Source organism: Lonchura striata, chromosome 12 (genome assembly GCF_050655825.1).
Source record: "Lonchura striata isolate lonStrDom1 chromosome 12, ASM5065582v1, whole genome shotgun sequence".
NCBI classification, from domain to species: domain Eukaryota; kingdom Metazoa; phylum Chordata; class Aves; order Passeriformes; family Estrildidae; genus Lonchura; species Lonchura striata.
The window spans coordinates 7,312,583-7,338,722 of NC_140714.1; the positions used below are offsets into that span (position 1 = coordinate 7,312,583).

The window sequence follows — 26,140 nt, forward strand, 5'->3', positions numbered from 1 at the left end:
AATCAGCATTTCCTTATTTATAAATCTGCAAGATGGCTTGGAAAACAGCTGAAACTGGTAATCTCTATGTAGGACATGGCTGGTGTTTCTAAAAGGTCCACTTATTAATGGTGCAGGATAAGTTCATTACCTGGGAATTACTTTTTTTTTGCAGAGAAAAAAAGATAAGGGTGACATTGTAGGTCAGAAAAGCATTTTCTGTTGCCCTGAATGTGTTTGCATGGCCACATTTTGCTGTTAATTCTGGCTGTCAGGGTAAGCATGTGGTTGTCAGTCTTAGGCTAGTTCACAGGCTGCTATCAAATTAAAAAATTGAGTGATCTGCTGCTGCTCTGCAAAGCAGCGCTGTGCCTGCAGGAATGCTGCAGACCCGTGTGCGCAGACAGGCCCAGCATCCTCCAACACACTGCAGGGGAGCTCTTCTCAGGTCCTTTGACTTCTAATGAGTAAAGCTTTGTCTGTCACCAGCACATTTTGCAGCAGTCACTTCAGTGCATATGATAGAAGTGCTTAATTAAACCCATTTCCAGTCTGCTGTGGGCAGACAGGGACACAGTGGCATGGTGGGCTCATCTGTGGGTGTGGAGATGTCTGACCCAGCTCCTGGAGGTCTGTTCCTTTCTGCAAGATTCAGTGTGTGCACCCATGCTAGGATTTTGTTCTAGGCAGTTCTTGGCTCCTGGCAACCCTACTAAGCAGTCCTACAGCCAGGCAATTCACCTGGTGTTTTCTAAAGAAAATAGGACAGAACGCCTCTTTTTTTCTTTTTTAAAATCTTCCTATTTCACAATTTCTGCTGCTTTGTGTCTGACTGATGCTCCCCTGTGCCTGCCTCCTCCCTGCCAGCTGCAGCCTTCCTTTCCTCTGTGGCTGCTACTCCACACCCAGGGAGGAAGAATCAGGGCTGAGGGAACTGGGGAGCCAGATCCCACTGCTCAGGATGCTGAGGGGAGGGCCATGGATAACAACAGCCCTGGTAGGTATGGGAAGTCATTAGCACTATCACACAGGTTCAGGCCTGGGCACCTGGCATGGATGAGGGGACATGGGAGCCCAGGAGGTTACAGTGGGGTTGGTCACTGTGACCTCCCACCATTTCCTGCAGTCAGTGTGGTGATAATTTCCTTGGCTGCATCAGGAGCTTGGCTCTTGATAGCTCTCACCCCTTACTTGAAAGCACCTGCACACACATGGGGCATTATCACTCATATTTATATATCTCCACAAGGAAATGAAGCACATGCTGCTGTTGTTTCAGCATGGACTGAAGATGTTGCTGGTGGCATTCTGTCTGTCTTGTCTGCAGGGAGTGGGTGCTCCCATAGTGATATTGGAAGGAAATAGCCCAGCTCTTCCTCAGCATCATTTTTGATTTGGTCCTTGGACAAAACCCACTACTACTGCCAACAGATGCCTGTGCCATCAAGCATCTGGGAACATGGAGTACTGTGTGGCTGAATGGTATATAAAAAATAAATCTATCACGTCCTTAGGTCATCCTCAAGCTCTTTAATTATTGAGAGCTGACAGATACACCCCTGTGAGGGCACAGCTTCTTCCCAAGCTGCTGTATTCATCAGTTCTCATCATTATTAATAAAACAGCAGTTTTCTTGCTGGATATTGTTTTCTCTTCTGTGTTCAGGGCCTGGGAGAGGAGAGCCAACACAATATCCCTCTGACTCTCTAACCCTTCAGCTCTGTGTTGCTCTCAGGACATCTGTGGTCTGTGGGAGTCTGCCATGTTTTGACCCTTTTGCTGCTCTTGCAGTGGGAAGAACATCTCTATAAAATGTCTTCTCCCTCCCTTTCTCCTGCATCTCTGCAAAGGTTCAAGCCATGCTGAACCGTCTTGCACTCTGGTGTGGTAGAATTAGAGTGTAAACCTGGTCCCTGCAGAGGTTTCCCAGGGGCCTGGCTACCAGAATAAATCCAGTGCAATGCTATTGGCTTCAGTAAAATGACTCTGCTCCTTCTAACAGGGCAGAACTTGGTTAAGTAAATGTAGTTATGAAAAAACTTCCTTATTAAAACATCAGATGGAACAAAATAAAATCCTGCTTTCCCAAAGCTTGTTTATGTATCTGGTGAGGTGTGGCCATAACATCACATCAAGTCCTAATTGCATCAAAATATTTAATTGTAGTGGAGGCAAAGCAGAGCTTCATCTGATTTCACTACATTTCCCAAAGTACAGCTGAAACCTCTGGCAACATGTGGCAGTAGAGTGAGGAGTTGGAGAATGTCCTGGCAGTCAATAAGCAGCTTCCCAGCAGTGAAACCACCTTTTGTGGTACTTTAAGAAGGATTTCTTTTTAACTGCAGGTATTCCTGAAGAGCGACCGCGTTGCCAGGATGGTGCAGAGCGGAGGGTGCTCGGCAAACGACTCCCGGGAGGTCTTCAAGAAGCACATCGAGAAAAGAGTGCGCAGCCTGCCAGAAATTGATGGGCTCAGCAAGGAGACAGTCCTGAGCTCTTGGATGGCAAAGTTTGATGCCATTTACCGTGGGGAGGAGGATCCCCGGAAGCAACAGGCCAGGATGACAGCGAGTGCTGCCTCGGAGCTCATTCTCAGCAAGGAGCAGCTCTATGAGATGTTCCAGAACATCCTGGGGATCAAGAAATTTGAGCATCAGCTACTGTACAATGCATGTCAGGTACAGTGGGAATGGAAGAGGGTTTTTTTGGGGGAGTTTAGCCAATGGGAAATACTGCTCCTATGAACTGGAAACTTTGTGCCTGACCAGACTCTTTTGAAGAGAACTTCTGCCAAGAAAGTGGGGGTTGGTTTATGGTGGGACTTCTGCGCTGCCAGTGTTGTTCTGGCTATCCATGTGGGCCTCCTTCTCTTGCTCATTTTCTTGCTCAATTCCATAGGATTGCTGAGATGGAAAAACTTTATTCCTCAGCTCTGTATCTGGGTGAGCAGGTCTTTGAGGTGTTTAAGTGGGCTGTTTGCCTGTGGTTTGTTTGGCCTCTCTATGTCACTTCACCAGTCTAAATGACAGAGGTTCTTACACCCTGTGATATCAGTAGTCAAATTCTGGGAGTCCTTAGAGTGGGTGGCTTATGCAGACTTGGTTGCTGAGGTTATACAGGTTCTCCTTAAGGAGAGGGAGCCCTGTGATCCCTGAGTGCCTGTGGTGGAAGGAAAGAGCATCCCAAAGCCCCATGACCTCAAGGCAGCTCTGCTTGCACTTGAAAACCTTTCCCATTCCTCTTTCTACCCTAGAAGGGCCAGTTCTCCAGAGTTGCATAGCCAGGACTCTGCAGTGCTGCTTGTGATTCCAGCAGCTCTTGCTGAGGGCTGTCAGTGGCTATCCACACTGCTGGTGACCCAGATTACAGTCCCCTGCTATTGGATATAAATATCACAGGCGGGATAAAGGATGCCAGAGTCACAGAGGGAATAAGGTGTGGAAAGTTTCTGGAGGAGGAGCAGACCACAGTCTTTTCCCTGTAATTCAAGGCTTCAGTTTATTGAAATGAATACATCTGAGACCAATTCTGTCTGTCTTCTGTCTAGACATTTCCAATTCTTTTTAAGACACAGAGAATTATGTTTGATCTGTTTTTACCCCTGTAAAGAGCCTTTGTTATCTTGCATTTGCTCTTCTTCATCTCAAACTTTAATGACAGAGTGGGGAGAGGATGATAAATGTCCCTGAGTAATATGTCTTCCTAACAAAAACTGCAGTGGCCCTCATAAATTGTGTTTACACAGATTTTATGCCTCCATCTTCTGTTGGAAGAATTCTTTAAAATCAAACCCATAATGTTTTCAGTGATGTGTCAAGAGCTGTGTCAGTTCTGCCATGTTTTGGTTTATTTTTTAACTTAAACTCCAGCCCTGTGTCTGTCTGACCTGTGCTTTGCTAAGGACCGGGGTGGCTTTGTGTGAGCGTGTGTGATCCTTCCCTCCTGGTTTGTGCTTCCCACTGAGGCAGAAAACAGTGTTTGATCACAGCTGCCCTGCTTTGTGATCTCTGCTTGTTAGAATCTTTCTGGCTGACACTGTGAACCCAGAGGCTGCTCCCTGCAAATTGCCCTGTTGCATCAAGCAACCTTTTTCCTGCATGAGACCTGGTTTTAATCCTGGAGGATTTCATTCTGGGTCTTTTCTAATACTTGGAGGCAGTAAACCTTTAATTTAAGCTTTTGCAGGAAGACATAATTTCTGATGAAAGCTAGAATTAGCATGGAAGTTACTCTGTTTTTAATACCTGGATAGTGAGGATAAGCTATGCATAAGGGAAAGCCCTTTGTGTAGTGCAGCCTCAGAAAGCTGCCAAGTCAGGAGTCATTGAGCAGCTGGGTGTTTTCCTGGGGTGCAGTGGGAGTGGTTAAAGTGCCATAGTGCTGTGGGCTGGGACCCTGCCCCTTGGGGATCAGGTCACTGCTGCTCCCTCTGCAGAGGGAAGGCAGCAGTGGGCACCCAGGGGAACCACAGGCTTTGCTCTGGGGACCCTTTTTTGATGGTATCTGTGGTCATGTCACCCAGGCTACACCAGCGGGGTCTTTGGAGCTCTCTGGCCAGCAGCAGATAATTTGTACTTCTCTCTTGCCATGAAGCACAGAAGTGGCTGTTGACCATTGCTCTTTCTGCAGGGACTTACCCACTGTTTGCAGCCAGTCTGTTGGGGTGGTTCTCAGTATGGTATAAACTACACTTTTTTTGACCTGTGCTTGTCTGCCATGTTTGGGAGGAATTAGGAAAACCAGCCTCTTCCCTTGCAGGCTGTCTGACTCTCTCCAGAGTAGCAGCACTCTGCTGTTCATGCAGTTTCTCAGTCAGTCCCTTGTGATTAGAAAAGCAAAGCCCGTTATCTTCTGTGGAGGGTCTGGCTGGTCTGTGCTCTCCCTTACCTTGGTGTGCAGGGTTAAATTGCCCAGAGGCTGGGCCAGGAAGCAAAGGGTGGCAAGGCTTTGCCTATTTGTCCTCCTAGTTGTCTTCTGTTTGATGCTGAGAGCCCCAAACACTGCTGGTACTTCTGTGGTCTGAAAGGAGATGCTTTTCTCTTTGCAGCCTCCTGTTACATCACACTAATTGCATAATGATTGCATCACTGGGACTGCATTTCCATTCACTTCTGAGATAATATTTTGTTTGTGCAGAAGGAGGATGATTTCTAAAGGATTTTTTAATACAATAGCCCCGGGGGGCATGAGATAAGTGTATTCTTAATGTGATAGAAGTGATTTAGCAGGATCTGAGATAGCAGTTATTGATAACAAGGTATTAATGCAGTTGGAAAGGCTTTTAGGAAACAAAGATGGGAAGTGGTGTCGTAGCAGCATAGTTGTGAAGATTATAGTGTTGTTAAGCACAAACTCTGACTAGAACATTTTAAATAATACACGAGTCTTGCGCTTTTTGCATAACACATGCCACGTGGCTTGGTGTTTCTGCTCCACTGGAGTCAGCATGAGAACTGAGCATCTCTGGCTCCAGCAGCTCCTCTGCTGTGTGAGAGGTGTGCTGAAGGGAGAAATGTGTTTCAGTCTGGTCTTTCTGGTCCAGAACCTGTTGGCAAGATTTAAATTTAGCTCTTCTGCTTTGTAATTAACCTGTGGCTGTGGAAGACTTCTAGAGGAGCTGTCTTCTGTACGTGTTAGGCAATTCCAAACTTGCTGCAGTTGGCATTTCCTAGGGTACTCTATTTCCTGCTGACCTTCATGATGGGTGAATTCAGAGCATCTCTGAAATCAGGCTGTGGTGTTCTCTCTGTCTTGTTCTTTCCCAGCCGTAGGGCAGTGATTTACTTTTCTGTCTCAAGCTGTGTTTGAAAGTCATTTTTAGCTACAGTGAGAAGAGCCAGAGCTGGTGCAGCACTGTTCAGTTAATCCTGCAGCAGGAGCAGATGTTCAGATCGTGTCTGTGGTGAGCTGTGCAAGCCATCCTCCTGCTTCAGAGGAAGAGTGGGCTCTCCCTGCAGAACTGCCTGAACTCTCAGGATTCACAGTCAGACTTTCTCTTCTTTCCCAGGCCTGAAGTGTCCCATATACTCTGGCAGAATAACCTGTCCTAAGCATAATTCCCTTAGATGTAATATTTGAAAGCAAATAACTAAATATAGGCATGTCCAACCTGCTGAGTGATGCTAATGCATGGTCATGGTTTTTCAGTATCTATTTCTGTCCGTCCATGTAGAAGGCAAAACATCAGAGAAGCATGCATGTGTGGGTGGGCTGCAACACACACCAGGTGTCATTTCTGTCAGGTGGCTATTTCATGTAAAGGCATAAAGACATCTCACCAGTGCAACTGGAATTATTTCATAAGTTTTGGGGGCCCTGTGATTTTAACTAGGAAACATTTCAACCCAAATTTTCTCAAACAGAGCTGGCTTAAAACTAGAATTCAGTGTTTTGACATTTATTTTTGCAGCTGAATTAGGACACTGTGTCCAAAGGCTGACATTTCTCACATAGCAGAAAGTTCCCCTGCCAAAAAAAAGTAACTCAAGTCTTTGATTTTAGCTCAAGTCAGTATTAGAAATTATTTGCTGAGGTGGTGTCTTGCCTTCTGCCCCTGTCTCATCTCTGCAGTCCATGCGGCTCTACCCAACTTGGTTTCTTCACTTGCTCTGGTGTGTTGAGCCCCTCACGTGCCCATCACACGCCCAACATGTGTCAATCATGTGCCTAGCACATGGTCACACGGCCATCATGTACCTAATGTGTGCCAAACACGTGGCATGAGCTGACTTCGCTGACTTAGCTGAAAGTTGGAGACATCTCCTGGAAAATATCTCCTAAATCCGTTCTGTTTGCAGAGAAGCTGTAGTGGTACTTGGAAACTGCAGCCCAAGTAGGGGCAGAAACCCACGTGAGGCACTATGACAACTCAGACAGTGAGATGAAGGCTGAGGTCACCTCAGAATAAATGGTTGATTTGTGTGTATCCTCCCCAGACCAAGTATTTAATTTAGTTTATTGTGATGAAGAATTCCCAGTCATGCCTTGCAATGGGCATTGAGTCCAGGTTTGTTGTGCACAGCGTGGAGTTACCTGTTACCTTCAGCTCAGGGCCTCAGGGGTTTAGGATCAGATCCCTCCCTTCTGCTCCCCATTTAAAGAACACAAAGAAAATCCTTTTTATTCTAGCTTCATCTTGAAGCTCAATATCTATGAAATATTTATCTGCAGTTCTGAGCATTTAAGCACTAACTCTGTCTGTAATGACCCCTCTGAAAGGGTGGGAGGTTTGCTTGGACCCCAGAGCCCCCTGCAAACATCCTGTCCTGGGGATGGTGGTGGTGAGCTGAACTGCTGTGGAGCTGCAGGCAAAAACCAATGAGCCACCATGGGCTCCTCTCTCCAAGGCTTGGTACATGTGCCATGGACAACCAGCAGCTTTGGCCAGCACTGCTCTCTCCCTTAAAAATTCCCAGGGCATCAACCTTACTCTGTGGCTTTTTTCCACCTCTTTCACTATTTAAAACTCCTTTTGATTGCTCCACGCATTTTCACTCTGTGAGGATCCTCCCCACCCCGCCTTCTCCCTCCCACTTAAAACAAAGCCATGACTAATAAAAATGGGTTAAAGTGGTTTGGAGATGATAAAAAGCCTCAAAACCCATAAAGCATCATGGTCTGTTTTCAGTAATTCTGTATTTATTTCCATGGAAACGGAAATGGCAGCCTGGAGCCTTCTGCAGGGTTGTAATTACTCCTGCAGCAGCTGCAGCTTCCTGTCAGGGCCTGAGCACCTCCCAGAGCCTGCTGTGATTTAGTGCCCAGTGGGAAATTGAAAAAGGAGAAAGCGCTGGGAAGTGAATGAAATCTTGCCTGTTGTAACAACACAGCGTAGATGATGCACACGTGGTCCTTTGGGGAGGAGGGGCAGCTCCCTTCTCCATCAGCTCAGCGTGCAGTGTTTTGAAGAATGATTTTGGCATGGGGCAGAGAAACTGAGAGGGACAGTGCAGTGCCAGGGCAGGGCGAGCATCGTGTCGGGCTCTGCTGGACCCTCAGTTGCCAGCTACATCCTTTGGGAGGGGTTTGCTGGTGGAGGTTACCCAGGAGCCACAGAAAGGTGCTGTGATTGTCCCTGCTGGTGCCAGACAGTGCAGGAACAGTGACCCTGTGTGAACACAAAGATGTGTGATGCATCTTTGATATCTGTAATTTGGAGCAAGAGGGGAGGTTGAGATGGGACATGTTACCTCCAGCATGCAGTGAGAGCTGCAGGGAAGACCTCAGCCAGTTGGAGGGACATGACAGGGCAGCAAGTGGGGTGGCCTGCCAGCCCAGAAATGTGCTGCCTTTTGGGGAGGACAATGCAGAGATCACTGCCAAGGTGGGACCCCAGCTGTCATCATCCGATGTCTGATTTGCACAGACATGTGTGGACCTACTCATGCACCCATTAGCTGTAGGATCAGCTTATGTTATGTGCTGTTATGGACTTAGAGAGCAATCTTGGCCCCTGTAATTAAATTTAAAGCAAATTAGCTCTTCCATTAAACAAAATAAATCTGATGTAGCCTAATGCTGTATTCTCCAGCTATGGCTGATCAATCGCTCCTGCAAAGAGCAGGCGAATGCTGCTGAGCAGATGGTCTTGGCTGAGGCATGGTCAATTAAACTAATTAAAGATGCTTTCATTTAATCAGAGGGTGTTTTAACCCTGTTAGCTGCCAGTTGGGGATGTGTTTTCGTGTACTAGGAACTTCCAGTTCTGGCCATTCTGTGGACTTCTTTTGGTTTTCAGTCCCTTTACAGAAACCAGGCCAAAGTGTTCATCCAAAGAGCATACATCTAGCAGAGAAATTGTCATGCAACAACAGTGAAGACTTGCAGAGAATTCAGTTGCTTCCTTCTAACACTAACCAGATATGTTTATTAGCCTGAAGAACTCTTCTGCAATGAATCCTTCCCACCCTACGTTCTGCCAGCCTTCCCTCTGGGTTTAGGGGTGTGGCTGCCTGTCCACAGCCTAGACAAGTGTCACTTGTTCCACCAAAACAAGCAGTGGCTTGTCACGGTGTGTTGTGAAGGGGACAGAAAATGGTTTCAGCATCCAGACAGATTCTGGAGTAGAGGAAAAGCCTCTTATTTCAGCTCTCTGCTACCATGCAAAAACATCTTGGCTGCTGGGAGGTCCCCTTCCTAGGGGTTCGGGAGATGGGTTTAATTCATTATTTGCTGCAGGAGTCCATGAGGACTCCTCTGAGCTGAAGCCTTTTCAGATTCTGTGATTTGTCACAACTGGGCACCCTCACCATTTCCTGACCCCAACTTCTGACCTGCTCCCCTGCCTCGCTGTAAGGGGTGGCACCACCTGCCAGCAAGGTAAGAGCCAAGAGTGTCATGGAAGATCATGCCAAACACTCTCAAGAAGCAGCAGTGGAGCAGAATCATGCATACAGCCCATGAGTGACTGCACAAAGGGCTGCAGCTCACTGGGTTGCATCTTCCACTGCCTTTCCACCAGCCTGTACACATTACATTAGAAGCAGTTGTACTTTATCCAGAGGCCATGTGGACAGCTCCTACTTCAGCAAGCATCATGGATCCCTGCAGATACATCAGGGTGATTTTCAAGATGTTCATCCTTTGTGAAATGATAAAAACCCTTTTTACCCTCATCTAATTAACAAGGTGTATTTGTGGTGCAGCATCAGCTGAATGCTCTTTGTTGACTGTGTGGACTGATTAATTTTTGCAGTTTCAGGCTTAAATTGCCATCAAGATATCTCTTTCATTTATTTTTGTTTCAGTTGGCCCATGAATACTTTTCATCATCTGCATTCATGCTGCAAAGGAATGCATAAAAAATAGCCATGGTTACCTTATAAAACATCATATCGATGAACTTGACTTTTCCAACCTACCTTAGCCCTTTTATATAAGGACTGCTGTTTCTCTTCTTTCCTTGAACATACAGTTGTTGGCATGAATTTTCTGCTTCTTAGATAGATGTTTGGACTTTTTTCCCCCAGATCAGGAGCCTGATCAAATCAATGTTTATTAATACAATTTTGTTTCCCTACCATAACCTTGCATTCGGAAAAGAGGAAGTTGATTTGTGAATTCCTGGCTCTAGGTAGGAGCAACTGGGGGAAGTATGAAGGATTTAACTAGCTGATGTATTCATCTGCTGTCATTTGTAGCAATTTGAAGTCTCTGGAGAGGGAAACACTTTGGTCCTGAGATACCAACTGGGAGAGCTATCCTAATGTCTGTCCTCTGCAAGTGCCTTCCTGCTTCCACCTCTGAGCAGAGGGAGGGTTGGGAAGATGGACCCTGCCTGACAAAGTTGTGCAGGGAGGTGCTGAAGCAGTGAGGAAGGTTTTGAAAAAGCTTGAGAAATGGTAGAGTCCTTGAGCATCACTAAGTATGACAATATTGGGGAATTACAGCTTGAAATCATTTCAGTGAAGAGATTTGGGATGGCAGAAAGTACAGATTCCAGAGGTGTTACCTGTATTGCTCTTGGCAGAGGGGAGACTGAAAAATGGGGGATCAAATGGACAAGAAATTGCTCATTTAGAAGAAAACACTTCATGCTGAAAAGCCCAATGATCCCATGGAGTACATTTCCACTGTGCAGGGTATCCAGGCTCAAAATACCTGGTGGATCTGCCCGAGGAGAAGCCAAGCCAAATGTTGTCCATTACAAGGGGGAGGGAGTGATACCTAAATGTGCTACACAAAAATTAAATGTTTATTGCTAATATCTCCCCTAAAAACCAAAAAACCAAACCAGCATAAAATATAACTGAGATGGGCCAGAGTGCAGTTTCTGAGTTGGCTTCCATGGGGTCTGCTTTCCAAAGGTGGGACTTGGCTCTCAAAATGCTGTTTTTATTTTGAGCAATCTCTCTTGCTTCCCAAACTTTGAACTGTACTTAAAACCCAGTTTCTCAACGTGGAGAAACACTGTGGACTGTGTCTTGTTAGGAAAGGAAAATGTCACTCGTCCTGTTTGTCTTTCCTTCAACCAGAGATGCTGAGCAGAAGACTTGACATAGAAATGCCCCCACTGGCCCCTTGTGGAGAACATAATCTTATTTTTTCTCTGAGCAGCATTTATTCCCTGCAGTACATGTTCCTGTCAATCAGCCCAGGAGGCCTTGGGAGACAGAAGGGGTGTTATCCAGACCTCTCTCTCTTTAAGCAAGGAACTGCTAGCTGCAAAAGAACCCATATGTGATGCTTATCTTAAGGAAGGCTGGAATACTTAATAAGACATAACTGGTGCATGACCCTGCACTATGTTAATACCTCTCTCTCTCTCTTCCTTTTCCTTTTAACTGGAAATACAATGGAGCTGCTAGAATTTAATTTCCCACGTAGGTCTTTAAATCTAATTTGAATTCCACATGAAAATCTCAATGCTTTGCAGCACTTCAATCCTTGCTCATGTATTTTATCAGTGATTACCTTCCTGGGGAACTTTTAATGCCTATCTCAGGAGCAAAAATGGAAAGATACAGTCATACTTGCACACAATGGGGGCTATATGTGGTCATGCTGGCTTGTGCCAGAGCTCCAGGGTCTTCATTTCAGCACGCAATGTCTTGTCAGAGAGCCTAGACTGGTTCCCACTGAGCTGTGCTAGCCTAAGGTTACACACCATTCTTTTGGTTTTCTTTTTATCTTGTTATATAGAGACATCATTTTTCTGACATACATCATCCACTAAGGGAATATTTTGGAAGTTCTACATTAATATTTTACTAGGTTTTCTCTAATCTTATTTCTGTAAGATGTGGTTTCCTCAAGGCTGCTTCTTTGCAGTCCATATTGTGTTCATATTTCCATAAAAGGGAGTTATTTAAAAAAAATATTCACCAGTCCTTTCCTCCATTCCTCACATTTCATTCTTCAGGCCACCAGTGTTCCATGTAACTGGAAAAATGGAAAAATGCTTCATATCACAGCTTGGGATTTGGTAGTGTAATTTTAATTCAGAAGAAACTTTGGGAGTTGAATGGATCGGGCCATAGAAAATACTTCATGAATATAAAATACAGCTAATCTTCCAGATTTCATCTAAAAAGCACCAAATTAAAAAGAGAATAGGTATATTTCTTAGCAGAAATGGGATGCCAAGAATTTTATTCAAAAGGATATCAAAGTAGGCACATATTTGTTCCCACTGAGCTGACTATAAATTGAGAAATGATCAACAAAGTAGACTTCATGCATTTCAAAGGCTCAGCCTCAATATCCCTAACTTACATAACCTGCTCCTTACCTCAATTTCAGTGCTGAGTTTTCATATTCAATAAACTACATTTTTTCTGGAACATCAGATTCTGCTCGTGTTTGTGAGAAATTGGAGTGCAAGTCCAGTAGGGAATTGGATACAACACAAATTCAAATACAATTTCTTGTGTATTTAAAAGGTCTGTAGTAGCCTAAAATCATGTTAAAACTGTGTTGGCCTCCATAGCACAGATTTGGTTGTATAATGCAGGAAAGTAGTGATGTTTCCCAACAGCAGTGATCTGTAGATGTGTTTTTCCAGTGTTGTAGCCAGCCTTTGATCCAGATTTTTTGTCTGTGACAGAGAACAGTAAGAAAATGGGGAGGTGATGGCACAATATTATTTGCCATGAAGTCTTAGTAGAAACATTGATAGCTGTGACAGGGAAGTGAGTGGAGTTTCCCCAAGAGCTCTGTATGCCAGCCCTGAGTGCTGGTGGCCCAGGAGAGCATGGTGTGGGGTGGAAGTTGGAGTCTGTACCCTGTTGTGCCCCAAGCACAGGCAGGTTCCAGCCCTGTGGGCTTTGGTGGAACCAGGTTTGCGTGCTTGTGTGTTCAGGCTTGAGCCTTGAGCATTCCTCAGATGTGCAGAGGACATGACACCTAAAATTACAGGCATTTCCCACAATAAATGAGAGCAAACAACAAATGCATAATTTTGCTGTCCTCTTCTGAATGTGCTGCATGGTGAATGATGCTTGCAGTTAAAAAGGTGCTGTGGAGGAAGCAGGCACAGTGACAGACAGTGGCCAGCAGCCCGCTGAGTTTTGGTTTAGTGCCTCCTCATTCTCATGGGTGCAGCTCGTTTCTGCACCTTGCCTGACTGCTGCCTGTGTGTGCAGCTGTAGTGGGACCAGCACCAGAACTGCACATCTCCAGTCACCATTAGTCCACAGGAAGGGAATCTTGGCAAAGTCTACATGGATGTATTTTGCTTCAGGTATCAACATAAAAATGTAAAATGTAGGGCCCAGAAATCAAAACAGTAAGTCACCAACAAAAGTGGGAGATCTTGGAAGATAACTCAAATTGCAGTGGGATGTTGGAAGCTTTACTCCTTGGCTGCTCCTTAGCAGAAGGAACATCAGTGATGAGTTCTTTTTCCTAGGCTGAGGACCATGAGTTGTTGTCTTCTGTGGAGAGTTTTGCTAAATATAGCTATCTTCTTTTGTGACCTAATTAAGTCCAAACTTGACATGGAGAAAGCCTTTTGGGTGTTTTAAATTATAAAATTCTAATTGTGGAGTAATTAAATGGTCTCATGTTTCTTCTCAACACCAGTCATTTATCATGCTGATAGTTCTGCCAGTTTGTTGGAGAGCTCATGTTGTGCAACACTGGTGGAATGAGCTGCAGGAATGTGTTTGGCTGCCACTGCCAGGAGTCTTGTGCACCATGTGTGGAACTGAGACCAGGACTGACAAAATAGCTGCAAAAACAGAGATGTTGTCCATGGAGAAATTATTGACACAATAATTTTGTTAAGTCCTCTGATGCCTGTTAGGTCTGAAGAGAATGCTATTTGCCAAACGTAGCATTTTATTTTGTATTTAAAAATCACATTAAAATCCAGTGCTCTTTATTTCTGATGCAGAGTGTAGTATCAGCAACAGTTCCCCATCATGATACTCACCATCCCTTCATAGCTCAAAGTCTTATTTCCTTCCCATGCATATCCAAATTCTTACTATCAACACAGGCAGACAGTGATAAGACAAGAGGGGGCAATTTTAAAGTAAAAGAGGAGAGCATTAGATTAGGTATTAGGAAAAAATTCTTCACTGTGAGGGTAGTGACACACTGGCACAAGTTGCCCAGAGAAGCTGTGGATGTCCCACTGTTGAAGTTTTAGGCCAGGTTAAATGGGGCTTAGGACAATCTGGTCTAGTGGAAGGTGTCCCTGCCCATGGCAGGTTGGAATGTCCCAACCATGGCATGGTTGGAAAATGATGGTCTTTATTTTCTCTTTCAACCCTAACCATTCTATTAAAAATGCAAAATATCAAGTGGTCATTTTCATTCACCTTCTAACTCTGCTCTCCATTCACCTTTCTGCTTGCAGATTTTCTCTTTATTTGCTCCTTTTCTCCATAACAGTAGATTTTGGCTGGGAATAGTTGTGCTCAGATGGTTAGGTATCAGTTGAGTGTAAATTAGTTGAAGGAGCTGTGGCTGCCACTGTCAAAATGATTCCAAAATAACTTTGTGTGGGAGAGTGATGGTCAGGTCAGATAAGAGAAGCATGGTTTGGGTCTGCTTGAGGGGAATGGAGTTGGAGGGGATAATGCCAGTTAGATTAATAGAAGAGCAATGCACTCTTAAATACTGGCTTATATCAGAGGTCCTTCATGCTACAGTGGCCCCTTATGGCTGTGCAGCAGCATCAGTTTTTGGAAAAGGGTCTGGTTTTCCATGGACATCTGCAGTATTTGAGATGAGGAACGCAGGTTTCTTTGAAGCTGGTACAACAGCTTTCCTCTGGGAAGTCCCTGTTGACAGCATGTTCCTTAGCAAAGCAGGAGGAGAAAGCTGGACATGGGTTTGGCTCATTGATGAGCTGTTCTCCCCAGGGGCACCAGCAGAGTTTTGCTACTGGTTTGGCTCATTGATGAGCTGTTGTTTGTTCTCCCCAGGGGTACCAGCTGCAGCCCTGTCTGCTCCGTGCTGGGAGGTGACTCTGCTCCTTTTGGTGCAGCCCTTTGCCCAGCTGTGTAACTCCTGATCCCTTTGTTAACAGTCAATGTAGGCAATTATTCAGTGTCACTGATTGGCCATTTTGTTCTGGTATTATGTATGGCAACTGCAAAACAGCTGAGGATGTCTGGCAGTAGAAGTTTTATTTCTGTCAATTAAAATAGCCAAATATATGTTCAATTAGATAATTTGGATCATTATACTTTCCTATAATAATGACAGTTGCAGTTTCATCCATTGTATGGAAAAAAACAAAAGCAGCATCAATGGAAAAAAAATCTATTTCTGTCCTAAATATATGAGTAGAAAGGCTGGCATTGTAACACCAGAGTATGAGTCTGATCTGAGCTTAGCCATTAGTGATCTTGGGAAAATCTGATTTGTTTCAAAATAAGAGTGGTTTTCTGGATTATGACAATCAAAATACATTTTGTTTAACCAGATCAGTGGTTACCACCATCATGTGAAGCACCATGTGAACCACTGCAAGACAGGAACTTCCCCTGGTATCTCTGTCTTACATTTTGTCTCGTCTGCAGTCGTGTAGCAATAGAGCAGGGGATGATGGAGGGAAGGGCAGTGCAGTGTGCAAGGGCAGGACAGGAGGCACATCTGTCTCCCTAAGGTATCCTGACATACCAGAATGCCACAGCAGAAGAGAATCTCTCTCTCCACTGTTGCTTGAATTTACTCAGTGCCAGATATCAGCCAAAAGTAAATCTCCTGTTGAAAGACAAAGAGTTCATAAGAATCTTTAATAATAAAACTCTTCCTGTGCACAGGCTGCTGGGAAGGGGTGTGCAGGGTGCTGGGGAGCAGAGGAAAAGAAAAATGGGTCAAATAAAAACCCTTCTTTTCTGCTGAAAAAGAAGAAAATGCTCATTGGTAGCATGAAATTGGATGTAACTGTAAACTCTGCTGGACATAAATTGGCTTTTGCCAATATGATCCCTGGAAAAGGGAAGGGCAGCTGACAGCAGGGGATGGTCTCAGAAAAATTCACCAAGCAAGGCAGAGTTCAGCTTGGAACTGGAGCATTTCCTTTCAAAAGTGTCATTGGCTGTCTCCTGCAGGCTGCAATGATTCCTGCCTTAAGATGAAGCAAAACTCATAATTCTCGTCTGATGGCAGTGATCTGTATGGAGAACTTTTCCATCTGCTCTGGAATGCTCTGGAAAATTCTGGGGAGGGTGTGTGGACACAGCTGAATTGCATATGGAGCCAGTCCCACCTTGCTACAGCATTTTGCCTGCCCTGTTTTCCAGCTGTGAAACTACTGTGATGCCTTTGCTTTTCTCAGGATGCAAGCCTGTAACCTTCAAGAGAACCTCTACCAAAATTTAGAGGAAAATCAGCTCATTTAATTTTTTTTTTTTTCATCCATACTCTCCTTTTTTTTCTTCTTTTTTTTTTTTTTTTTTTTTCTTTTCCCCCCCTTTTTTTTTTCTGCTTCAAAAGAGGCCCTGGAGAGGACTTAAAGGTAAAACAAATAATGAGGAAGTACAAGCTGTCATAAATAGTGTTAAAAGAAGAGTCAGACTTGCAGTAAGGTAACAAGGTACCTGAGAAAGTGGTGACAGAGTTGTGAAAGGTTTTCAAAGCTTTCAAAGTGTCTGATTGATGCCTTGTGGGCATCAGCTAAGGATTCTCAGGACATTGGTGGGCAAGGAGAACAGGATTCAGCCACAGCTTCAGTGGGTGTGCTGAGGTGTCCAGCCAAGGTGCCAAGCCCTTGGCATGTGTGAAGGTACCACAGGAAACATTGTGAGAAACTCTTGTCTTTCTATAGGGCAGCAAAAAAAACTCTCCTATATCCCAGTCTGGAATCTGTACTATAAAAATGTGTTGGGAAGGTCTTGGGAGTTATCTGAAGGGATAAGGAAGAACTAAAGGTTTGACTCACCTAGGGAAATAGTCCAAGTAATTTGTTTGCAGATGTATTGGAGCAATTTTAACTGTCTGTGTACAGGAGCAGTAAAACTGAGATCAAAGCAGTCACTGTTGGCTGCCACTGATAGTCAGGGTTGGGAGAGCTGGGCAAAGGTTGTGACAGTCCTTCTCTCACCTGGAGGATACACTGGATCTTTTTCTATCAGATATGCTTAAGGTTAAATGGAAAGTCAGGCCTTAACATAGCAATTGTATGCTGAAGTTTTACTAGGAATGTACAAGAGATTGCATAGGAAGGGGCAAGTGGCTAATTTTGGGCTGGGAATCCATCCCATGACTGGGCAGGTTTTGGACACCATGAGTGTTATTGCTGAATATAGAATCAGTTATTTAACTGAACTTTGTCTAGGCTGGTTATTTCATTTTAGTCTGCAAAGGGAGTTGTGGTGGGCTCTGAAAAAGTCTTACAGCCAGGCAGATTGGAGCTGTTCCCTGGCCACCTGCAGCCAAAAGCCTCTGCTGTGGAGCTGCCCGTGTTAGGAAGCAGGGCTGGCATGCATGGAGCACTTGGTGCTGCATGGCAGTGAGGATGAGGTGATGGCAGATGAGGGGACACTGCTTTGCCAGATGAAGTTTGTTACAAATTCCCATCTGCTCAGAAGCAGAAGCTATAAGGTTTGTGCTTGTACAAGTAATTATTTGTTATACATTTTTAAACATGAAATCTAGTCCAAATGGCAAATATTTTTAGCGTGTGTCATTGTGCAGTTAAGAAGGCTGCCAGCAGCATAAACCAGAATAACTCTGCGTGGTGATGGGGCTGAGATGGGATTTTCTGCTTTGCCCATTTTCCCCTCCCCACGCTTGGGTACTCATTCCCTCAGCTGGGCTCCTGCTTACATGAGCCAGCATCTTGCAGAGCCAGCTGCTTTGTCAACCCCTCCATTCATTTTTACCTGTGATGGAAAGCACATCTGGCACAGCTGGGAGGTGTTTGGTTTGGTGTGAAAATGCTCTGGAAGAAATGGGACAGGATTGCTGTTTTTTCTCCCAGTGGAATATGGAAAGGCAATCTTACATCTCTTAATTTCCAGCACATGCATGCTGTGGAGTGAGCCTGCACATGGTTTATAATGTAGGCACATTTGGGCTGAATGAAGCATTTTTTTCAGGTTTTTAAGGAACTGCTTGAATTGTTTCAGCAGTGTTTTACCCTCCACTCTAAATTCTACTAAAAAAGAGTATGAGGATGGATTTAAGATGGATCTGAGCATTTTAGAAACAGGACAGCTTAGGCTTTTTAAGGTTGCATAAAAATGTAGGGAGGAAACCTGTCTGAAGATGAATGCTTTTTGACAGGGTGGAATCTGTTGTGGATTTTGCTCAGCCTGTGAGCCAAGTGATTTTGTTATTCCCTCACCTCTCATGCAAGGTCACAGCATAAACCTCAGTTGATTCCTTTGCACCTGCGAAGCAGCACAGGCAGGCACCAGAGCATTTCCCAACTTTGCTGGTTCCTAGCAGGAGCTCCCTTGTTTTCTTCCACCTGGCTTAACAGTTTGCTCAGCATTTGGGCCATCAGTCCTGTTAGAGCCTGCTTTTCCCTGTTGCTTTTCCCTATAACTCCTCTGGAGACAGAGAGAGATGCAGAGGGTATAGAGCAGGGAGAGCAATCTAACCCCATGGGTTGCACACATACATAATTTTTTTTTAGTGCCCTGTGAACTGCTCTCCTGACCTTGATTTCCATGGATCTTTGATTAATAATAAGAGAGGGGAAGGGATTCAGCTGTAGGTTCTATATGTGTCAATTCCCATGGATTTATTGCTGGTAACATCTGGTGGTACCTTCATTTGAAGCAAGAGGGTGGTTCTAACTGTGCAATTTTTACCAGGTTACAGAACAGGATGCAAAAAAAAGCTGAATTCCATGAGACTGCTTTAAGCATGGCTTTTCTCTTTAATCTCTTTATTGCTGTTTTTCTTAATTTCTAAAAAGAACTGCAGCAGTTGGCTGACATGAGCTGGTGCTGGTGCTGCAGACCTGCAGCCATGGTTGTGCTCTGTCTCACATCTGGATTCCAGCTGTATTACATCTTTTCTGCATATCAAAGGCATTGTCCTTGGTGAAAGCTTAAAGGGAAGACTGAGGGTAGACTTAGATGAAACAGGATCAGAGAACAGGTTATCACCTTATTTTCTCAGAATGCTGCCATACAGAAAGCACCAAGGGACTTCAACAATAGCAGAGACTGTAATGCCATACTCTGAGTGTCCAATATATTTTCCCTAACTCTCTAAGCAAAAGCCTCATGCCCTGCTAGCAATTTCAAAGGAAAGAGGTCATGGCTTGCTAAATGTAGTTTGAAATAAGTCACATTTCCTCAAAAAGCAGGAGATGACAGTGTTCCTGGCAGAAGAGCTGTCTGGAACAGTCACTGTGCAGCTTCACTGGGGCCTGACCCACCACCCAGCTCACGTTCCTTCCTTAAATCCATAATCTTTTGTTCATGGAAGTCTGCTGCAGAGGACTGTGCCATCCCTGCTGGCATTTCAGCCCTCTCCTTCAGGCTGTCCACAGAGTTCCAGGCTGCTCCCTCTTCTCCAACTGTCTTGTAGCCTAACATGTGCTGGGGGCTGAGGTAGTCCAGCCGGGGTTGGGATGGATGTGTTGGACAGTTAATGTTTTACTTGGCTTTAAATACAAAGAATAATTAGTGGAGCAGTGTGAAGAAGAGCTCTCCACCCACTAGGGATGGAAAAGCTCTGTCTGGAGGTTCGATCCCCACTGAGCTCTAGGGAAAGATAATTGAGAGGCAGTGGGTGAAGCCCAGAGTGGGACTGGGGCAAAGCTGGTGTTGGTGCTGTCACAAACACAGTGCACAACCATCAGGACAACACTGCTGTGTTTCCTGCCCAGGTCCCCCCATCCACAGGCTTTTGGGATCCCCATCACACACAGCCCCCTGAGCCCCTGGGAGCATGGGGGTGCAGGCACTGCTCCAAAATGCTCCCCAGCAGCCTGGCAGCTGCATTCTCATGGTGGCTGGGGCTCAGGTGTGGGAGGGGTAGGGACAACCTTGGCTGGGGGACTAGGGTGTAGGAGAGATGAACACCTCGTCCCTCTGCTCCAGCTGGAGCAGGTTGTAGGCAAACAACTCTCCTGCACACACTGGGACAGCAGAGCAGCTTGAAAGCTTCAGATAATAATATTTCACATGGAGAAAGCTGTTAATGACTGGGGATGTGATTGACTGCCTTTTTCTGTTGCTGCCGTATTAGCTGTACTGAAATCAGCTTACATTAACTGCAGTTATATTTATTACTCTTTGTCTACATGGCTGAATTTTTAGATTGTTAATTTTCAATTGCAAATTGTTTAATTATGTCTGAACTTTTCATAAATATTTGGAATGTGAGTTAATATTTTCTATTACATGCGATACATGGTCTGGAAAAAACTAATTGTTCTTCGTGCTGTGCACTGGGGCTGGCAGTGTCCTGAAAGCCTCAGTGCTCTCTTATCTGCAGTTTCTTGCCTTCACAGCTGGTGTGTCAGAAATTGAGGTCTGTAGCTGGTGCTGTGTGTGTGTTATGGTCAGAAAAGCCATTTAGGATTCATTTGGTTCCCTGACAAGAAGAAAAGGAAATGTTTGTTGTCTGCAGTGTGGTAATGTGGTGAAGACTGGAGGCTCATGACACTACGTGTGCATATTATTGCTGTGGTCTCAGAGCCTGCTCTGAGCATCAATAGGAGATCTGGAAGGCAATGGTTCTAAGACTTGGAGGAATTTCTAGGGTCTTCAAACCCCAGGGCCCCAAAAACTCATCCCTGTTTGCCCATCCTCTGCTGAGGCAGGGCTGCATGCAGGGCCATGGTTTGAGTTGACTAGAGCAGGCTTGGGAGCAGCAGTGCCATGCTCTGTGCAGAGGGAGCTGGGCTGTCCAGCTGAGCTGCTGCTGCAGGCTGAAACATCTTACTCTGTAATTATTATAGTGTCTGTACACAGAAATGATTTATTATACATTTAATATGGACAAATGACAGCATTTTCTCTATTGTGTAGATGGTTTGCTGGGCTGACTGTCCCTACCAGTAAGGGGATGAGGATGGTGCCCCACCTGCACCCCACACATGGTACCTTGTGCTCTATTCCTCCTCTTCTCAACTTACAGATTCACAGCTTTTAAAAGCATCACATTTTTGCTCCCTGTGTTTGTTTCTTCATAGCTATGCCTCTTGCTGCTTTTCTGTGTCTCCTTCAATTCTTTTCACATCCTTGATCCTTAATGCAGGTGCCAGAGCATCTCAAAGGGTATTATGTGAGGTTGGATCCCACATGACAGCTCTCAGCTCCACATGGCCTTTCTCAGAGATGCCAGACATCAATTTTGTGCCGCTGGTTCTTCAGGGGCAGAATAGGTCCTGTTGGAGGGGATCAGGCAGTAAGAGAGGTGGTGGATGTTCCCAATTAGTGAAGCTAGGATTCCAATCCATATTTCTTGTGATTGTTTTTCATGCTGTTGAATGCTAGTTATTTTTAAAAGAGCTGGCTTTTCTAAAATGCAATGAAAAATTAGATAGGCTTGATATGGCTAAGGATTGATACTGCTTCTGTTCAAAACCAGGAGATTCTCTCTGAGGTACACTTCTCTGAAACCTTTGAATGACTCAGAGCACGGATGTTTGGGCACTGCTCTAAGGAAAGTGAGGAATTTACCTTTTAATTAGCATAATATAGTAATTTAGCATAGCAATAGTGATCGATTATTAATTATTTATAGTTGTTGTTATGTATTGATCAAAGTGACTTAGAGATGTGATGTTTCTGTTGTGGATTTTGATAAGCCGATACCAATTAGTGAGCAGCATATTAGGTGCAAGTCAGAGGGACTAAAATAGCTGCATTTGCAGTGGAAGGCAGTTCCCCTCCAGTTCTCTGTTGCTGTAGGGGTGGGGGGGTCTGATGATGACCTATACAGAGACTTCTGTGATCCTACTCACAGGTGAGACTAGCAGCTTCAGCTCCCACCTCCAACATAGGATGCCATCCACTGAGAACATGTAGCAACTTCTTTATGTGCTGGAAATTTGCTGCCTAGAGGTTTAATTCTCCTGACTGCTTTCTCCCTGACCTCATGGGAAATTTTGCTGCATCAAAACAGTGTGAAAGACATCAGCCCGTTCACGAGGTTGGTCTCTTTAGATCTCTGCTTGTGATAAATCTAAACTTCACAAATACAAAAATGAACTGTAATGAGCAGGACTGCAATCTTTGCTATCCTAGTCCTTGAAAAGTGGAAGCCATAAACTTCGTTTTACATTCCCTATCCCTTTTTTTCTGCTGATTTAGCATATAATAGAATCAAAACGTTGCTGTTTCATGGCCAGTTCCTGCTTTGCTAGTTTTTTATTGAGAGTTTTCTGCAGAAAAAAAATTATTGCATAGACACCATTGGAGATATTCCCACATCTTATTCTGTCACATTTAATCCTGCTGAGTGTCAGGGTACTGCAGCTTTGCTGGACTAGGTCCTCACACAAGTTGCTTTAGCTCCCAAAGCCAAAGCCCGTTTTGAATTAAGCAATGAATGTGTCTACCATTAAGCTTTTAATCAAAGATGAGGATTTGAGGATATGTAGATCTTCTTCCATAATGGATTGGGATGAATTAATTATAGCTGCTTCTAGCTGTAAAACTTATTTGAAACTCAATAGTAGTTTATTGCCATATTTTGGAAATCAGGTGATTGTCTTTGCATTAACTGATGTAAAATTCAGCACATGATAAGGAAGCACAGGCAAGCTAAATGTACCTCAGGCAGCACTGCCCAGCCAGTGCTCCAGTTTCTTTCATGGTGCCATAGCTCAGCGTATGCTGCCTGCACACCACCAAGCATCCTTATGCAATGCCATAAGAAGATGGTATTAAGGCATGCTCAGAGGTCAGAGCCTCTGGACAGCTTTAGTTTTCAATCCCTTTCAGTGTCATACACCTTGCACGGATGATCTTGCAGAGGGATTTGCAGGGTTCAAAAGTTCTCTGGCCACAGATGGAAAGGGCGTGCCTTCCGAGTGGACGTGCTCTGCCATCCCTTTTCTTAACAGCTTGCAAAACATTTGCAAAGGCAGGCAGCACTTTTTTCTTCCCCTTTCTGTTTTGCTGAATCTGGTTTCTCATTTACTTTGATTTATCATTGCACATAAATCTGGAGGTATCTTTGCACAGCCTGCTGGAAAGATGTATGCTGGGTTTGCTTGTCTCAGCTTTCCTCAGCCCCAAGGCGCAGCCTGGCAAAGCTGTGGTGGTGGGCAGGTTGGGAACTGAGAGGGCATGGAAAGATATCATCTTTTCCTGCACAGGATCCATGCCTGGCACCTGCCTGCCCTTGCCATGGCACCAGCTGGTGCTGGGTGATCCATCAGCACTCTGCAGATGAGCAGTGAGTACCCACGAGTGCTGCTGCCAGAGGACACGAGAAACCTCTGCCTGCGTGTGCCACCAGAGCTGCTCTGGTGGAAAATCATCTCAGTTCATGGGATAAACAGCTATCTAAGACAGTGCTCAGACCACGGTGAATCCAAGGGTGGACCTCTTGACCTCACCTGGTGAAGCAGATGTGGTCCCAGCATCCACAGGCAGATGTAATGGCTGAGAGCCTGCACAGCCCTGGTGGCTGCTGAGGCACAGAGATGTATTGCAGCACTGAGATTCACACTGAGGTGGGGAGAGGCTGCTCTACATCCCAGGGAATGTTTTCACCAACAAATCTAGTGCAACCCTAAAGTTTGTGAAGCATGAAATAAGATTTCTCTTTAAGAGAGAATCATCAGCCCTTGCTGAATTATCCAAGTCCTTTCTATTGTTTTAAATCAGCCTCCCAGGACCCCTTGAGTGCTCTCATGCAGAAGGTGTTCATTAGATAACCGTAGGAGTTTGCTGGGATAGCAGGAGCCAGTGCCTATCCACAGCAAACAGCAACTGTGCAGCCCTTACTGAATTATGGAAATGATTGAATCCCTGCAGTGTAGCCTGTTTTACCTACACATGTGCAAAATAAGGTAATCTCCTCCCCAGAGGAGGGGATTTGCCACATTTTGGGGTGCTGGAACCCTGGGGTTATGTGAGGAGCTAGGGCTGATGGGAGGGAAAAATAAAATTTTGGTGTGGTAATAGGCACAGGTTCCTTGAATTAAGGGGAACTTTATGTTGAACTAGGAAGATTCTGTGTGGCTGAGCCCCAAAGTCTGATTTAGGGAGCTCTGACTGGCCAGATCTACTGAGCAGTTGCATGAGAAGATCAGTCCCCTGTAATGTTGGGGACTGCAATCCTAAAGGCTGGTGAAGAAGAAATGTTCTACAATTCCCTCCAGGTCTTTCAAAAACCTCTTTGGAACTGCAGGAGTGAGAGTTGTGAATCCATAGTTGAGCTGTGCAGATGCTGCTGTGGTTGCTGATGCAGGGAGGTGCCTAATGTGGGGAAGCTGTCCCTGCTTCTGTTTCAGATCCCAAGGCAGCCAGCAGTCTGTGGGTTGCAGTGTGCTGCTCAGAGGGTGAGCATGTTGCCCAGGACATTAGTGACTTACCCTTCTGGGGAAGCTTAGCATCATTTGTGTTCCCAGTTTAAAGGCAAGTCAGAATCCCACCTGCAGCTGGAGAGGGAATGTTCAGATCCTCCTCTGTTTTCTGCTTCAGACCTGTGGGAAGAGGTCAGGGCCTTGAGCACCAGACTGCTGCCATCCCACTGCCCTTGGCTCCCTGTAGAGAGGAATATTGACCATTAGTGGGAAAAGGATGCTGCAGAGCAGTCTGTGACATTGACATGGAGCATATGTGTGCCACATGGTGCCACTGTGTCCTGCCTCATTGCACTTTATCTCCTAAAACAGCAGCTTTGTGGTAAGAAACCAAGGGCATCCCTGCCATGAGTCACTTTGGGGGCCACGTTCCTTTCAGCTGGAGCACTCCATGATGCTGTTGCCACATGTTGTGTGTACTCCTGGACTGACAGATTAATTATTAATTGATGTGGCTTATGAATTTTTCAGTATTATCTCACACTGTGCATCACAAAATGAAACCACCTTTTATGAGACAAAGATCTCTCCTAAAGCCCTACATCAAAGCTGCAAAATTGTCACCTATATTGTGATCTTGTTCAGCCTTCACCATGAACATGTTTGCTTTGAAATACTTAATCAACCATTTGCTGAGCTACAGAGCATGTTAAAGGATGAGTGCCTTGAAACATTTTCTTTGAGGTATTTGGCACCTATACAGCATATGCATTTGGCTGCACTAATTATTTTGGGAGAAATTAAGCGAGGTTTAGGAAGAACATGAGTGGGTCACAGCTTTTGTCTTAGTCCTCCAGCCACGGAAAAGGATTCAAAAAGTGGCATTTTCAGAGCTCCCAGCTGCATGGTGGTGTACTGGATACAGAGATAGAGAAAATTAATGTTTGGGATCACTGAGAGTGTCCCCAGCCAGGACTGTCCCTGCTCAGCAGCAGCCCACCTGATCACCTATTCCTGGGTGCCACTACTGCTGGGGAGGAAAACCAGCACAGGCAATAGCTGAGGATTTCATAGAGACATGGGCTAAAGGCTTTCCTTTCCAGAAGAATAAAAGCCAGGAGTGTTTCTGCTCTCAGTGTGGCATAAAGCAGGTCACTGCAGCTCAGCATTTAGCTGCCAGAGCATTTAAAATGTGTTTTTCCAGAACCCTGTTGCAAAAGGCTGGTCCCTCTGCAGGAGCACGTGTTATGGGTGAGCCACGGGATCCACCATCACATTGTACCTGTCACAGGGGAGGGGACATGCCCTGGGACGGGCCCCAGTTACTCTTCAGGAACAGGGGTGTTGTGACATCTGCTGCCTTTGCTGGGAAGCAGGAGTCAGCATTAGCAGTGGCTGGCAGGGAGGGACTAAACTGGTAAATGGTCCTGGTGGTTTCTGGCTGGTGCTGATGGCAGTTACACCAATGATACTTGTCAAATCCACAGTGTAAATGCCAGGCATTGAAGGTTGTATCTGTATGTTGTATCCTGTCATTATAAACCCTCTTAGCTTCCAACAATGTTATTTCATTATAAACCCTTGTAGTTTACAATAACTCTATTCCCAGCAGAGCTGAGCTCAGAGTGTGCTGCTGTTTAGCTCCTGTGCTGTTTCACTCCCTGTGTCTGTTGGGACTGTGCCCCATCAATCTATGTTTGGTGGAGCAGCCAGATCCACTGTGCTCTTACCAACCAGCCAAGGGCTGTGTACAGCATGTCACTTGTGCCACCAGCATTGTCCCCAGGCTGGGAGGGTTCATCCCATCTGCAGCCCTCT

The 26,140-nt window shown here is 45.1% G+C and overlaps 1 protein-coding gene across 13 annotated transcripts in view; it reads left to right on the forward strand.

Annotated features, from left to right (window-relative positions):
- CADPS (calcium dependent secretion activator) overlaps positions 1-26,140 on the forward strand; it is a 206,050-nt gene that overhangs the window by 42,009 nt on the left and 137,901 nt on the right. For all 13 annotated transcript variants that reach the window (XM_085590072.1, XM_077786151.2, XM_077786154.2 and 10 more), the window contains exon 3: positions 2,325-2,657. In XM_085590072.1, the coding sequence (XP_085446198.1) occupies positions 2,325-2,657 (333 nt within the window). The remainder of the gene's footprint in view (positions 1-2,324; positions 2,658-26,140) is intronic.